The 15,185-nt window shown below is 49.6% G+C and overlaps 1 protein-coding gene across 1 annotated transcript; it reads right to left on the reverse strand.

The window, feature by feature from the left end:
- Positions 1 to 727: 727 nt before the first annotated feature.
- On the reverse strand, positions 728 to 4,010 carry ID4 (inhibitor of DNA binding 4). The gene is made up of 3 exons (XM_074985897.1): positions 3,396 to 4,010; positions 2,662 to 2,720; positions 728 to 2,134 (listed from the first exon to the last, which is right to left on the reverse strand). Exons 1-2 carry the CDS (start codon positions 3,801 to 3,803, stop codon positions 2,676 to 2,678), a joined length of 453 nt encoding a protein of 150 aa, XP_074841998.1. The 5' UTR covers positions 3,804 to 4,010; the 3' UTR covers positions 728 to 2,134; positions 2,662 to 2,675.
- Between the last annotated feature and the right edge of the window lie 11,175 nt (positions 4,011 to 15,185).

Raw genomic sequence — 15,185 nt, forward strand, 5'->3', positions numbered from 1 at the left:
TTATTGTCATTGCATTATTTGAAGAAAACAGCAAGAAGGGGTTTTACTTCAGAGAAGCATTACTTGATATTACAAAAACATATATTTAGTTTGTTAAATTAGCACTATTACATCCTCAAAGCTGGCGTTATAGGTTTCAGAATGTGTTTCTTGTCTCATTAAACCAGTTTTACACACATGAAACTCCATTCATTTTAATAGGTTTGTAGTGGCATATTTGCAGAAAAGCATTTGCTGGTTTTTGGGCTTATTTGATCTTAATGCAATTATTTTAAGAAAATAGGCATCCTGTTAACATTTTACCAGTTTAGCTGTTAGCTAATCAGCACAACAGTTCATTTCTTTATAAATATTTAACATAATAAAAAGTCCCTGGGGCACTAACACTTTTGACACCTGTATAATCTAAAACACATCCTCCCACTTTTAAAATCAAACAGACCATGGTACACACACAGTTGGCTAACTATTTACAAAGCACCCAATTAAATCCTACTTAATTCTCCTACTCTCTGAAAATCCCACCTCACTGGTGCAGGAACTACTGATCACAAAAAAAATGTGTACCTTTCTCATAGCTTGGACATTACTTTACCGACTGTAAAACTTCATTGTACAGAAGAGTGCTATAAAATGAACTCATCCATTAAGCAACACATATGTAAAAGTGGAGCAACTGTATAAATTTAGAGGACTGAAGAAATAAGCAGAAGAATCACAGTACAAAGACACGTAAATCTAGTTTAATGTTCACATGTAGAATTTACACATCACAGATATTAAACAGGATTTTTACTGTAACATACTTGCATTGAAATGAAAGTTATTATGTATTAGAAAAATAATCTTGATGGAGTTCTCCAATTTTTGGTTTACTTCAGTTCATTTTAAGATGAATTTACATCAGTGATCACGATTTTGCTTGTGTGCTTTTCATAATCCCATATCAATATTCTTTGGATGAAACAGTAACTGTTTGTTTGTTAATGGTTTGCCCTTTGGTTGCAAGCAGAGAACTATTTTCGCATTTTACTCTAACATCCTATAAGAATGAAAGCTTGTAGCCATAAACCTTTTGGAGTTAAATGAAATTCCACAGTTAGTTTCTTGATTTTGATGCAACAGCAAAGTTTATAAAGACCTAAAACATTGCCTTCCATATGAAAAAGTAGATAGAATTTGTTTTTCTAATCTCAGTAAAAAACAGTCTTAACAGTACATGTATATAATGCACTAAAAACCCTTGTGCCTAACTGACAAAAGTGTAGTTTCAAAATGTATAATACAATTACTAACAGTTTAATCTAGATTGAAAAAAACACGTTTGTATGGATTTAGAACAAGTTTATTTGCAATAAGACATCTCATGCAATCATGCAGGACCACTAGCTATAGCTGTGACTTCCCAGTCTAAAAAGACTGGGCAAAAACCTTAAATGTCAAGATATTTTCATTTTAGCAGCTCTGTACCTGAGCTGTAAGTAATCTTCTAAAGAAGTATTCCCACAGATTAAAAAAAAAAACATACACACCTTTATAATATTTACAAAAAATATTTAATTAAAAATATTTTATAATTACAGTAGTCTATTAAAGCATATACTTTTCTCACTTACACTTATAGAACATCTCTATATATACACAGTATGAAATGTCACTCATTTATCTATACAATATGTAACATTCCTGCAGGGAGAAGAAAGTTCCCTGGGCCCCAATAAAATCATCTATTTTAAACAATAGATGTCAAAATATATCTACAATGCTCTGGTAGATTAGTAAAGCTTCAAAATTCAGCTGCTCAGTCCCTTACAGTTACACTTCTAAAGTTTGATTTACACTCCATCTTCTATCCAACGGAAGAGACACACTTTCTGCTTAAGCTTTAAGTCTTCTCCCACCAAAATAAACACACAATTCACATCTGATATAAAATGCACAGAAAAAAAAGACGTGTTTCAAATGCTATGAACGTGCAAAACGGTGAAAGGTTCTCTTTCAGAAGGAAGCATGGAAACGACTCTGGGGTTGAATTATTTTTTCCTCTCATCTGATGGCTGATATTTCTTTTCCCCCTCCCTCTCTAATGTGTCTTTTCTCTGCTCCTCTGGCTCTGGATCTGCCTGCTGCACACCTGTGGAAGAGGAATGAATAGAGGGGGTGTGTGAACCGTTTTTGCTCCAGACTGAGTGGCGCCACCAACAAAACACAAGACATGCTTGATCAACAACCCAAAACAAACCAGGTCAAACAACAACCAGAGCTCCCATGCTAGGCCAAACAGAGGAATACACAGCTGCAGGCCCCACTTACAAGAGCTTGTCACAGGGGGCTCAAATAATAGTAAAATAGGTTCCCTGCAACCTTGTTCGCTCAGTCCAGACCTCATTTCTCTACTCCAAATGAGCCAGAAAGAGGGCCACTCTCACGGCTAGGAAAAGAGACTTCCTTTGGCAAAGAATGTAGGTGCAGGCAGGTCAGAGAGGCACTGGTGCTTCTAGAATAATACATTATTCGTGCATTTAATGGAGAAGAAATTAACTCCTAAAGAACGTGCAGGACTCCGGCCACCTGAGACACTGACAGCGCAGGGCTACTACAGGTGGCAGAGAAGCAGCCTTTTCTCTCCCCTCCGAGGCCCACTAGTTAACCGACACTCACCTTGACCGTGCAGTTCAGCGGCACAGAATACTGTCCCCTTGCTTGTTCACAGCGCCGGCCTGCACAAGGAAACACCGGTTTGAGAAGGGGCTGCCCCTAACGAGCTCGGCCACGACCACCGGGCTTGGCTCCGGCTCACAAGCACGGGCGGAGCCCAGCCTAAGTGACAAGCGCCCGCCACGAGCCCCGCCAGCAAAGCCCTGCCGCACGCGGGGCAGGGCAGGGCAGCCGCCAGCTGGCCGCTAGATTCTCAGCGTGGGCTCGGCACAGCCCGACCGCCGGCCGGGCGAGTCACAGACTTGCCTCCCCTGCCGCGGAAGCAAACACTGGCCGCTAAGTGTGCAGCCCGGTGAGCCGGCTCCTTCCTGCTCCCCCACGCCGCTGGGAGGTGCACCGCCCCGGCCCGGTTAAATGTGCACGCTCCCCGGGCCCAGCCAGCCCCCCCACGCGTGCCCGCGAGCGGCGCACGGAGCCCCGCGTGGACGCTCACAGACCCAAGGAGCGGCTCTCCCTGGAGCGGCTGTGTGCGCGCGCGTCCAGCGGGAGAGAGCCAGGCCCGCGCGGGCTGGATCGGGCCCCAGGGGTACGCGCCGCGGCGGCTCTCGGTGCGCTGGGACCGGACCGGCTGGCGCTACAGCCGAAGGCAGGACTTCCGCGGGGCGCGATCGGTCCTAGCCGGGGGCCAATACTACCCGAGCTCTGTCCTGGCCGGCGTGGGCCCGCGGGGCTCTTACCGGGTCGGTGTTGAGGGCTGTAAGCGGGGTCCGGGGGGCGGCTGCGGGACAGCTCCCTGGGTGCAGCGGCGGTGGCTGCGGCGGCTGCTGCCTGAGCAGAGCCGGGTGCGTCTCCAGAGCCAGCTGCAGGTCGAGGATGTAGTCGATGACGTGCTGCAGGATCTCCACTTTGCTGACCCGCTTGTTGGGCGGGATGGTGGGCACCAGCCTCCGGAGCCGGCTGTAGCAGTCATTCATATCGCACTGCAGGCACAGCGCTGCCGGCTCCTCGCCCGACGGGGCCCCCTTGCAGCCGTGCTCGGCCAGGCAGCTCAGAGCCACCTGCCCGCCTCCGCCGCCGCCGCCGCCGCCGCAGCAGCCCGCCTGTGCCTTCCTGCTGGGGTGGCGGACTGGGCTGACCGCTTTCATGGTGCACACGGCGAGAGATCCCCTCGGGCGGCACCGATGCACGCCGCGGAGCGCCCGCAAGGCAACCAGCGGCGCTCAGCCAAAGCAGCGGTCCCTCCCTAGCGCCACCAGCCCGGCTCCGGCTCCAGCTCCGCGCTGTGCCAGAGAGGATGCCGGCCCGTGCAAAGAAAATCCCACCTCCCCGGCTGGTCCTTTCCCGCCCTGCCCCTCCGCTCCCACGACAGCCCCAGCCGCCTCTGCTCGGCGCGGCTGGCAGCGCCGCCCTATATATAGAGGTAGCACGGGGTGCAGACGGGCGGGGCTCGCGCGGCTGGGGCCGGGGGAAAGGAGGTGGCAAGAGGCGCGCGGGGGAGGGGAAATGTGTGCAAAGGCGAGGCGGGAGGGGAGCGAGGGGGGGGGCGCAGAGCGCCGCGCCTTGGCCAATCACCGCCGCCTCCTCCCTCCATGGAACGCCGCTCTGGCCAATGGCGAGGACGCTCCATTCCGTCAAGGCTGTGGGGGTCTAGGGCTGGGGGAGCCTGGTGCTGCACCCGAGGGAAAGGAGGGAGGCGGAAAGAGAAGTTCCCGGCGAGGCAGAACTGCGGGAATGCGAGTGGAATTCACTCTCCTGCTGCAGGAGGCTGCTGAGTCCTGCCGTTCCGCTCGGCACCCGGAGCCCTCCCGCCTGCTGTGCAGCAGGCACTAGGCAAGCCCTCCTCAGAGCCGTCCCTGCAGCTTGCAAGCAGCAACTGGAGATTGTTCATGTCATTTTGCCGTGCACACTTTATTTCTTTATTTGCTGTCCATTTATTCCATCAGCAGCAAATATTTCTACCAGTGGCAGGTCTGCAATGTCTAGCCTCATTCACTGTATCTTCTTTTAACCTTTGCCTGGTTTCTCTCCTCTGATGGAATCTGAAGAAGTGGTCTTACCCAGGAAAGCTCATTACCTAGAAAAATAAAATTGTTCCTCTTTAAGGTGCTGGAGGACTGCTTGTTTTTCTCTCACACCATAATCTTTTGAGGGTGGCTGATTTAAAGAAAAAAAAACCCCAAACTTGAGTACAAGAGGGCGGGGGAAGGCTAGGAGATCAAGAAAAGCAATTGCTGTGAAACATCAAATTAGAGCACATAACTATTAAAAATTCATGGTGATGGAATATTTAAAATTCCTCTATGACATATAATATTAATTCATTTTATGTAAAATTCATACCTGTAATTTAATTTGGTCCATTAATGCATCAGATCACGTATTAGTAAGTGTATCATGTTTTAAATATGATACTAGAAATGTCCAGAGTTCTGTACTTTGAGACAGCACATTAAAATTAACAGGCACATACTCCAGAGTCCGGCTTAGGTGGTTGAGTTGTGGATTGCAGCCTTTTAACTTAATAATGTTTTGCTTAAACTTTCTGTTAACTCCTCCTGAGGATTCAGAGTAGATGCAGGTGAACTGAGCATTAGTGATTTCAGTAGAACTATTTACTTGAGTACGTTGGTGCTTAAAAGGGATGCAGGACTAGGCTGTAAGATTTTAAACAAAGTCTATTAGAAGGAAGAAATTCATAATTGGTGGTGATGGATGACTGCATGTCTCCACAACACCTAGGCATGGAGGGATGAACAAAGAATACCGAGGGAAACAGCGAAGCTGAGAACTTTGAATGAGAGTAGGGGGTTGATCATCTTTTTAAAATAGTATAAAACGTGCACATTTAACTCTTTTCCATTCCCTAAAAGGTACAGTAGAAGTCCCCATTCCTGCAAAGACTCAGGCACGTTCTTAATTTTACACACCTGTCTGCAAGGGGCTCCGTACAGTGCATAAAAACTAAGCACCTGCATCTTTGTATGACTGTCATGACAGACACACTGACATCAGCTCTATACTCCAAGGGCTTTATTCTTCTATACCTCCCACTAGTTTTACACCATGAAACTCCATGAATTTAAGTTGTTACTCCTGATTTTCATAGGTGTGGTAGATGCACCAAGCCCTAAATTATAGCTATGCTTTGTCTGTTCCCATCTCTTGATGAGAAGGATAGACTTAAGATTGCATTCCTTTCATTTAAGAATAAACTGTAGTTTTAAACATATGGACTAAAATCTTGCTGACTGGGTCTTGGTTAAAATTTCTGTGAAGTAAGACACTTTATAATTTAATTGCTCTAAGGAATGAGAGCTTATGTGACCTAATGGGTAATTTATATGTACTTGTGGAGCTCATCTGATGTGAATAGATGCATATATAAATAAACCCTAGTGGCCTTGTGGAAATTCAATACAGACTGACATGGGTATTAAAGATTAGTCAATCATTTTGGAAATCTGTGATATCTTGATAGGTATTTCTTCATCAACCTACTTACATAACCCAGGAGCCAAATGGTAATCTATGGATTTTTGTGCTTTGTCACAGTCTCATCTAAAATTCATAGGAAAATGTTACACAGTTCTCATTGCTGAACTATCAACATAAGTCTGTGGTGGTAGTGGGGGGAACCCATCCTATAAATATTCACAGACTTCCTCCGGTAACTCCCTTTAACACTAATGATACATGTGAATCTGCCATGCGTTGATGAGCAAGCAGGCATCAGTTCCCTGCTAACAATGGGTCTGCTTCTGCTCTCTTTGAAATCATTGGCAGTTGTGCCATTGACTTCAATGGGAACAGGGGTGGGTCCAATGTGGGTTTTTTTCTGCTTAGACTGGATGTGCCCCAGAAGTTAATTAAATTGCTTTGGCTGTGTATTGGGAACCTCAATCTGTTAGGAATCATGCACTGAGTTGAATATAGTGAAACTCTTCATCCATTACACACAAGAAAAGAGCAGGCATTAGCTACTTTTCATTCCTTAGTCCTATTAAAAGCAATATTTTCCAACCTATGAATACATAGGCATTAACTGCTCCTCTTTTGAACCATACCAGTTATGGATATATTTCTCTGAGAATCTTAAAATGTGTGGTCCCTCCCAGGTTGGCTGGAGGAGTTCATCTCTGTTAGCTGAGTTACTCTGGCTACGTCTACACGTGCACGCTACATCAAAATAGCTTATTTTGATGTAGCGACATCAAAATAGTCTATTTCGATGAGTAAGGTCTACACGTCCTCCAGGGCTGGTAATGTCGATGTTCAACTTCGACATTGGACAGTACCACATCGAAATAGGCGCTGCGAGGGAACGTCTACACGCCAAAGTAGCACACATCGAAATAAGGGTGCCAGGAACAGCTGCAGACAGGGTCACAGGGCGGACTCAACAGCAAGCTGCTCCCTTAAAGGGCCCCTCCCAGACACAGTTGCACTAAACAATACAAGATACACAGAGCCGACAACTGGTTGCAGACCCTGTGCATGCAGCATGGATCCCCAGCTGCTACAGCAGCAGCCAGAAGCCCTGGGCTAAGGGCTGCTGCACACGGTGACCATAGAGCCCCGCAGGAGCTGGAGAGAGAGCGTCTCTCAACCCCTCAGCTGATGGCCACTATGGTGGACCCTGCTATTTCGATGTTGCGGGACGCGGATCGTCTACACGTGCCCTACTTTGACGTTCAACTTCGAAGTAGGGCGCTATTCCCATCCCCTCATGGGGTTAGCGACTTCGACGTCTCGCCGCCTAACATCGATTTCAACTTCGAAATAGCGCCCAACACGTGTAGCCGTGACGGGCACTATTTCGAAGTTGGCGCCGCTACTTCGAAGTAGCGTGCACGTGTAGACGCGGCCTCTGTGGATTAGCATACCAATTCCCAGTGTTACCAACCCTTGCCATATGAGTCTTACAATGCTTTGTGCTTGAAGGTATCACCTTATCTGAAAATGTCTAGTTCAAGTCAGATCAGTTTCTTTTGCTTTTAATCAAAAACAAAGCAATGAAAAATGAAAACGTTACTGGCTAACCTTCCGTGTGTGAATGGAGCCATTTAAATCAGCGAGACTCTCGTGAGCAAAGCAAACAGAATCTGGCTGCATATTTCTGAATGTGGATATATGATTCACTCCAACAGAAAAATAAACTCTTCCACTGACAGTGAATCTGGGTCATGGCTCTTTAGGACCTATTACAGTATCAAGGAACAGTTACAATTCTTCCAAGAGCAGAAAGAATGAGACATTTCCACTGAGATCATAAGGAACTCACAAACCTGTTCTACACAATACTATGCTACTGAAACAACTGCTGGATTGGATTGTAACATATTATTTAAAATATTTGCGCATACATTCATTAAAAATCTACATTTTGCATGTATTGTACAATAGCAGCTCAATAATGTAAGCCATTTACTTTTTTTTTTTTTAAAAGAAAAAGGTACTGTATAGACACACTGAGTGCTACTGACACACAAGAGCTACGTCTACACTGGGACGCTATGTCCAAATAGCTTATTTTGATGTAGCAAAATTGAAATAAGCTATTTTGACATGTAGCATCCACACATCCTCCAGGGCTGATGCCGTCGACGTTCAATGTCGACGTAGGAAAGTGCTATATCGAAATGGGCCCCGCAGGGGAGCGTCTACACACAAAAGCAGCCCGAATCAGAAAAAGGGGGCTAGGAAAGCCTGGGGATGGGGTCACAGGGCAGACTAGCCCTTCTGGGGCAACAGCAAGCCGCTCCCTTAAAGGGCCCCTCCCAGACACACTCAGCCTGCACAGCACGAGGTCTGCAGAGCTGAGAACAGGTTGCAGACCCCGGGCACAAAGCATGGACCCACCCCTGCAGCAGCAGCAGAAGCAGCAGCAGCCAGAAGCCCTCAGGGCCATATCCGAGGCAGGGGCTGCCCTGCTTGGCGCTGCGGAGCAGGTCGCCCAGCACCTCCTGGAAGATGAGCTGTGCTCGGGGGATGAAGGAGCTGCCCCAGACCATCATGGGGCCCTCCCGGGTGCACCGCTGGCTATGGAGGTACACCGCCAGCACAGTGTGATGGGAGCGGCTGGTCCTCAAGGAGTGGGATGACAACCACTGGCTCTGGAATTTCCAGATGAGCCGGTAGACATTCCTCGAGCTCTGCCAGTGGCTCACCCCTGCCTTGCAGCACCAGGACACCCCTATGTGGCATGCCCTCATCGTCGAGAAATGGATCGGCATCACTGTCTGGAAGCTGGCCACTCCAGACAGCTACCAATCCATAGGACAGCAGGTTGGTGTGGGCAAGGCCACCATCGGGGCTGTTGTCATGGTGGTAAGGAGGCCCAGGAGGGGACCCTAGGAGGTGGGGGGGACTGGGGGAGGGGACAGCCCAGAGGGCAGGGGGGACCCTGGGGAGGGGAGAGCCCATAGGGGGGACCATGGGGAGGGGAGAGTCCAGAAGGGTGAGGGGGGAGCCCAGGGACAGCTCAGCAGGGGCCAGGCACACCCTGAACACCCCTCATGGGTGCTCATGTCCTCCCCCTGCAGGTGATCTGCGCGTTGAACGCTCTGCAGCTCCACAGGCTCATGCAGCTTGGGGACCTGGATGTGGCCATCGCAGGGTTTGCCAGCATGGGGTTTCCCAACTGCTTCAGGGCACTGGACAGGACCCACATCCCCATCTATGCCCCGGAGCACAGTGGAGGACACTTCGTGAACTTGTAGGGCTACCACTTGGTGGTCCTCCAGGCCATGGTGGACAGCCAGGGCCTCTTCCAGGCCATATATGTTGGCTGGCCTGGCAGCACCCACAACACCCACATTTTTAGGAACTCAGGCCTGTGTGACCGGCTGGAGGCGGGGACCTACATCCCCCAGAGGGATCTCCCTCTGGGGAACTCCACCATGCCCCTCTGCCTTGTAGCAGATGTGGCCTACCCCCTCCAGCCCTGGCTCATGCACCCCTACCTGGGCCACCTCAGCACCAGCCAGGAGGGGTTCAACACCCGCCTGCGCCATGTGAACCAGGTGGTTGAGCGGATTTTCAGATGCCTCAAAAGCCGCTGGAGGTGCCTCCTCACCAGTCTGGACATGGGGCTTCCCAACATCCCCCAGGTTGTGGGACGTGCTGCACACTCCACAGCCTGGTGGAGAGCAAGGGGGAGGTCTTCATGCAGGGCTGGGCTGTGGAGGTTGGCATGGCCTACCCCCAGCCAGCCCCTGCCTCGAACTGCCAAGCCAACCACGAGGGGATCTGGGTCCGGGAGGTCCTGTGGGCCCATTTCGACCAGGCTGTGGGGTGAGTGCCAGTGGGGCCAGCCTGGCGGGTGCCCCACTGCCCCACCACCACCCACAACACACTACACTGCCCCCATGCCCACACTACCATGCCCTGAGAGCACACGACACACTTCTTTTTGTTTTAAGTAAACCAAACATTATTGAAACCCAACCAAACGATGAATATTTTCAAACAGGAATGGGGAGCTATGTACATTGGGGGTGCTGCTACTAAAGAGGGTTGGGATGACAACCATTTATGGGGGGACTATGTACAAAGGGGGGGCCTGGGGGGCCCAGTCCTTGGCCCCCTTCCCTCTACTGTCCGCAACCAGTGGGGGAGGTGCAACCCACACCTGGGCTGGAGGCCCCGTTGAGGCTGGATGGGGCCTAGGAGGACTGGCAAGTATGGCTGGGCTGGCTCCTGAGCCCCACGGTCCTCCTCCTTGGTGGGCTCCAGGGCAGGTGGAGGTGGAGTTGGAGGTGGCTGGGAGGGACAGCAGCCAGAGCAGCAGGGGTTGGCATCTGATCGGTGACCCGCTTGAGGGTCCTCACGAAGGACTCCCAGGCCTCCTGGCACCAGGTCAGTGCTCACTCCTGCAAATGGAGCTGGTGCTTCTCCACTTGCAGGTGGCACTCTGACACCTCCACCTGGCGCTGGAGGATGGTAAGGAGCTGGGGGTCAGCGGCCACCTGCGGCTGGCTCCGGCAGCGGCCAGCTCATCCCGGGGCTGGTTCCAGGGCTGCCTGGCACGACGGACATGGCAGCTGTGCTGTTGTGGCCCTCAGATGGTGTGGCTGTGGAAAAGAGCGGGGAACAGTGAAGACAACCATTAGTCTGGGCCCTGACATGTGGGCCACGCCCCCCACCACTGCTGGCTCCCCATCCCCTGTCCCCCAGGATGATGATGGGTGTAGTGTCCCCCCCATTGGGTGACCCCCCTTTGGGGGTTCTGCTCCCCCCTACCCCCAGGGATGGAGCATGGTGCTGTCCTGGGGGGCAGGTGCTGATGGGCTCTGGGGGGGCCATGCTGCTGCTGTCCCGGGGCCATGGTCTAGCTGGACCGTGGTGGGCCAGGGTCAGATGGGTGTGGGGGAGCGGGGGGTCTGGTCATGTTCCTTGTCCCTGCCCCTTAACCTGGGGGCGTGCGCCTGGGGTACATACCTGATGGTCTGCTCACACGGTTGGGGGACATCCGTTGGGTAGACACCCTGCTGGAGCTGTGGGATGGGAGGTTGATGCGGAGCCCCCCATTGCAGAAGCCCTCCTCCTCCTCCTACATTGTCCCAGGGGTGGGCTCCTCTGGGGGGCCACTGGGGTGCAGGGCTGGTCTCCAGGCCGGACTCCGTCTCTGGGGCCTGCTGGGGCTCGTCGGCTGAGGTGTCAAGGGTGGCTGGGGAGGAGGTGTACCCAGGGCTCAGGATCTCCCTGAGCTCCCTGTAAAAGGAGCAAGTGGCAGGGGCATCCACAGGCTGGCTGGCCGTGTCCCGGGCTCGGGTGTAACCCTGCCGCAGCTCCTTGACTTTACTCCTGACATGGTCACGAGTGTGGACAGGTTGACCCTGGGCAGCCAGGCCCTTGGCCAGCTGGGCGAACGCGTCTGTGTTCCGCTGCTTCCTCCCCATTACCTGGAGCACCTCTTCCTCACTCCAAAGCCCCAGCAAGTCCTGGATCTCGGCGTCCAACCTGGAGGGGCCCCACCGCCTCTTCCTCCCTGGCTAGATGGCTGGGAGTCCTGGGTTTCCCTGGGGGGTGTGCCCTGGGGATGTTCAGGGGGCTGGCTGGCTGCCATGGGTGCTGGGTGGGGATTCGGGGTGTCTGGAGTGTGTGCAGGCTATGCATGTGTCTGTGCTGCTGCCTGCATGCTCTCAGCTTCCTGCCACAGGAAAATCTGGGGGCGTGGAGCTTTAAGGGCTGCTGCATGCGGCAACCATAGAGCCCTGCAGGGGCTGGACAGAGCATCTCTCAACCCCTCAACTGATGGCCGCCATGGAGGACCCCGCTATTTTGACATAGCGGGATGCAGATCATCTACACATGCCCTACATCGACATTGGACGTCGAAGTAGGGCACTATTCCCATCATCTGATAGGGATAGTGATTTCATCATCTTGCTGCCTTACGTTGATTTCAACTTCGAAATAGCACATGGTAGCTGCGTCTACACGTGCACGCTACTTCGAAGTAGCGGCACCAACTTCGAAATAGCGCCCGTCGTGTCTACACGCGTCGGGCGCTATTTCGAAGTTAACTTCGACGTTAGGCGGCGAGACGTCGAAGTTGCTAACCTCATGAGGAGATAGGAATAGCGTTCAACGTTGAAGTAGGGACCGTGTAGACAATCCGCGTCCCTCAACGTCGAAATTGCTGGGTCCTCCATGGCGGCCATCAGCTGGGGGGTTGAGAGATGCTCTCTCTCCAGCCCCTGCGGGGCTCTATGGTCACCGTGGGCAGCAGCCCTTAGCCCAGGGCTTCTGGCTGCTTCTGCGGCAGCTGGGGATCTATGCTGCAGGCACAGGGTCTGCAACCAGTTGTCAGCTCTGTGGATCTTGTGTTGTTTAGTGCAACTGTGTCTGGGAGGGGCCCTTTAAGGGAGCGGCTTGCTGTTGAGTCCGCCCTGTGACCCTGTCTGCAGCTGTGCCTGGCATCCCTATTTCGATGTGTGCTACTTTGACGTGTAGACGTTCCCTCGCTGCGCCTATTTCGATGTTGGGCTGAGCAACGTCGAAGTTGAACATCGACGTTGCTGGCCCTGGAGGACGTGTAGACGTTATTCATCGAAATAGACTATTTCGATATCGAAAGCTATTTCGATGTTGGCTGCACGTGTAGACGTAGCCGGTGCGTGCAGATGCGCTGCACACTATTTCGAAGTTGGGCCAGCTATTTCAAAATAGCTGGCCAGTTTAGACGTGGCTAAGAAGCTGTAGGAAAGAGCTTTTGAAATTCATGTAATTCTTACTTAATAAGAACATTAAAAACTGGCTTAACTAACTGCTCCATTTTTTAATGGACAAGTACTCTCTAAAAGGTTCGATGAAATCCAAAACAGGATTTGGAATTATTGGTATTGATCATTGGTATGAGGAGTTTTATCCTGGTGCATGCCCAGTACTGCAAGGAGCTGAGCCCCTCCTGCAGAAGGGACTGAGAACCTCCAGTTCCCATTGACTTCAATAGGGGATTAGGATACTCAGCACCCCACAGGATTGAGCATTAAAAAAAGCATTATAAAATCTCTGAATGGTTGATGGTTTATCAGTATAATTGCAATTAATTCCTCAGTGGTGCTATTACTGCATATTAATGCTATCACTTAAATGGCAACAATGGTGGTTATTTAACTTCAGTTAAACTATCTAGCTAGTTGTGATGCCATTTATAATAACATAAGATGCGTATTGTGTTCTCCCACCAAACCCCACAGCTAATCCCTTACTAAGAGCAAAGGTGACTCCTTTGGTACTGAGGTAAAATAAAAAAAAATGGGGAGGAGGTAAAATGGAAAAAAAAAAGAAGCTTACTGGATGATTGTCTACATGTATGTATATACTTGGATCTCCATGTTGTTAGGTAGTCAGAATGACATGCTTTCTCCTGAACACTCAGAGTGGGATCAGAGACGCTCCATAGAATCAGGAGAAAGACAATGTATTGTGCTCGCCACTGTTCATCACTTCTGCAATTTCTAAGAGTCAGACGGAATTCACCCTTTTCTGGATACAGCTCTGCCATCCTTCCTGAAAGATATGGACAAAAGTAAAAAGTCCCAAAACTAAAATTCCTGCGAGCATCATGGAAACTTTTCAAAGATACCATCATAGTGGCCCAATTTACATACCCCACCTTAAAAACCACAATGGCTGTGGCCACACTTGGCCAAAACTTCAAAATGACCATGCTAATGGTCAAATGAAAGAATGCTAATGAGGCGCTAAGAGAGCATTCAAAGATAAGGCTATTGTGGACAAACTAAATGAATTCTTTGCATCAGTCTTCATGGCTGTGGATGTCAGGGAGATTCCCAAACCTGAGCCATTCTTTTTAGGTGACACATCTGAGGAATTGTCCAAGATTGAGGTGAGGTGTCATTAGAGGAGGTTTTGGAACAAATTGATAAACTTAATAGTAACAACTCACCGGGACCAGATGGCATTCACTTAAGAGTTCTGACAGAACTCAATCTGAAATTACAGAACTATTAACCATGGTTTGTAATTTATCCTTTAAATTGGTTTCTGTACCTATTGACTGTAAGAGAGCCAATGTGACTCTAATATTTAAAAGGGCTCCAAATGTGATCCTGGCAAATACAGACCACTAAGTCTAACATAGGTAACAGACAAATTAGTTGAAACTATAGCAAAGAATGAAACTGTCAGACATTTAGATGAACATAACTTGTTGGGGGAAAGTCAACTTGGTTTCTGTAGAGGGAAATCATACCTTACTAATCTACTAGAGTTCTTTGAGATGGCCAATAAGCACATGGACAAGGGGGATCTAGTAGATATAGTGTACTTAGATTTCCAGAAAGCCTTTGATAATGTCCTTCACCAAAGGCTGTTAAGTAAAATAAGTTGTCATGGGATAATAGTGAAGGTCATCTCATGGTCTGAAGACTGGTTAAAAGACAGGAAACAAAGGGTAGGAATAAATGGTACATTTTCAGGAGGAAGAGAGGAACTTGTGGTGTCCCCCAAGGTCTGTACTGGGATCAATCCTATTCAACCTATGTATAAATGATCTGGAAAAGGGGTAAACAGTAAGGTAGCAAAATTTGCTGATTATAATAAAGTGTTCAAAATAGTTAAGAACAAAGTAGACTGAACAGCTTGAAAAAGATCTCACAAAACTAAGTGATTGTGCAACAAAATGGCAAATAAATGTTAATGTTGATCAATGTAAAGTAATGCACATTGGAAAAAGTAATTCCAACTATACATACAAAATGATGGGGACTAATTTAGCTATAACTATTCGAGGGAGTGATCTTGGGGTCACTGGCTATGTCCACACTAGAGGGATCTGTAGGCAGAAGTTTTTGTTGGAAGATATCTTCTGACATAACTTCTGTTGACAGATCACGGCCAAACCATGGGGTGGATGAAACAGGGAGCCACTCTGTCAACAGAGAGCAGCCAGACTGCCTGGCCACTCTACCGGCAAAACAGCCAACTGGAAGCACAACAGACAGGGCTGTTGCGTGTTCCAGAAGCCCATTCTGTTGACAGAAGGGCCCCCAGAATAT

The sequence above is a fragment of the Carettochelys insculpta genome, chromosome 2 (genome assembly GCF_033958435.1).
Source record: "Carettochelys insculpta isolate YL-2023 chromosome 2, ASM3395843v1, whole genome shotgun sequence".
Lineage (NCBI taxonomy): Eukaryota > Metazoa > Chordata > Testudines > Carettochelyidae > Carettochelys > Carettochelys insculpta.